The sequence below is a fragment of the Raphanus sativus genome, chromosome 2, assembly GCF_000801105.2.
Source record: "Raphanus sativus cultivar WK10039 chromosome 2, ASM80110v3, whole genome shotgun sequence".
Taxonomy (NCBI): Eukaryota; Viridiplantae; Streptophyta; class Magnoliopsida; order Brassicales; family Brassicaceae; genus Raphanus; species Raphanus sativus.
In genome coordinates, this window is record NC_079512.1 from 13,840,082 (window position 1) to 13,841,782 (window position 1,701).

Genomic DNA, 1,701 nt, shown 5'->3' on the forward strand with positions numbered 1-1,701 from the left:
GTGGAGTTGTTGGGTCTTTCTTATAACTCAATGGGTCTTTAGGTGACTAAATTTCGTGCCCCTTTAAGGCCATGCCTTAAGCGTGATGGTCTTAGACATACTCTTCTCGAGTTTTCATTCTCATTTGTCAATCAAAATATTTTTAAAGCAAATCAATCATTGAAGATAAAAGAAAACTTTTATTAATGCTGTGAAATTTTAAATGACAAATCAAATTGAAAACAAAACCAAATCATAAAATATAAAATCAGAATGTCGAAGGCTTTAGACAATGGTCAAGCCGGCCACTCCATCTGTCACTTTGGACGTGGCTCCCATGGATTCTTCATCATCATTTTCATCACTATCTGCCTCATAGCCGCTCATTTCATCTTTTATCTGATTCATCTGCTCATTTTGAGATAAGTATAAGAATAGATCGTTGTATGTGGTGAAACCTTTATCTCGATAGGTTAGTTGTAAAGTTAGATCTCTTGGATCTGCTGTGGAGAAAACTTTTTCAAGTAATTCCTCCTCTGTCAACTTTTCACCACATAGTATCAGTGTATGAGCTGCTTTGGATAGAGCATAATTGTATTCTTCCACGGACCCAAAGTCCCGGAACCTGAGGCTCATCCACTCATGCCTTACCTTTGGTAATAACACCTTAGTGTATCTGGACTTTAATTCTGTCCAAAGGCATCGAGGGCTTTGTATATCTTGGTACTGATTTCTCAGTTCCTTATTGAGATGATGGTGCATTACTGTTAATGCCATATACTTTTCATTCTCGGTTCCATGATCATTCTTGATGATACATTCACTAAGACCTTCTGTCTTTAGTATAACCGAGATATTTATTGCCCATCTTAGATAGTTCTCTCCAGAGATATCTAGGGTATCATAATCCAAGGGTTGGAATCTCGACATCTGAATCATATCAAACAATGATTTAGTATTAATGCATATGGTTTCTGATGCCATTCGGCTATACAAAGAAACAAGGCCATACGGCTCATTATGCAATCATAAGCCACATGGCTATACTGTGATCAATGCCATTCGGCCATCATATATTCAAGATCACACGGCCACTATGCAAATAAGAGGGCCACACGGCTATACTGTGATCAATGCCATTCAGCCATCATATATTCAAGATCACACGGCCAGCAAACAAATAAGAGGGCCACACGGCCAGTTTGCAATCAAGGCCACTCAGCTGAACAAGGCTCTTCGGCCAATCAATCAAACAAGAAGCCATACGGCTACTTATGTTCAGCGAATCTCATTCATATCAATGTATAAAACCACACGGCTATGATAAACAAAATTTCCTTTTATGGAAAGTTTATGAAAATGGGAAATTTCCTTATTTAGTAGGTTTCTAAAAATAGAAAGTTTCCTTATTAGGAAAGTTTTAGAAAATGGAAAATTTCCTTATTTATTAGGTTTCTAAAAATAGAAAGTTTCCTTATTAGGAAAGTTATAGAAAATGGAAAATTTCCTTATTTAGTAGGTTTTAAAAATAAAAAGTTTCCTTTTATAGTAAGTTTCTAAAAATAGAAAGTTTCCTTTTATGGAAACTAATCGGATTAAAACTTATCATGTCCGAAAAATCGGATTAAAGTTTATCATGTCCAACTGATCGGATAAAGCTTTATCATCTCCGATTTTAAGGATCTGATAATACTTATCATGTCAGACTTTGTAAAATGAACA

General features: G+C 35.7%; 1 protein-coding gene across 1 annotated transcript; it reads right to left on the reverse strand.

The window, feature by feature from the left end:
• Positions 1-264: 264 nt before the first annotated feature.
• LOC108837751 (uncharacterized) lies at positions 265-909 on the reverse strand. Its single transcript, XM_018610770.2, has one exon. The coding sequence runs from the start codon at positions 907-909 to the stop codon at positions 265-267; it is 645 nt and encodes a 214-aa protein (XP_018466272.2).
• Between the last annotated feature and the right edge of the window lie 792 nt (positions 910-1,701).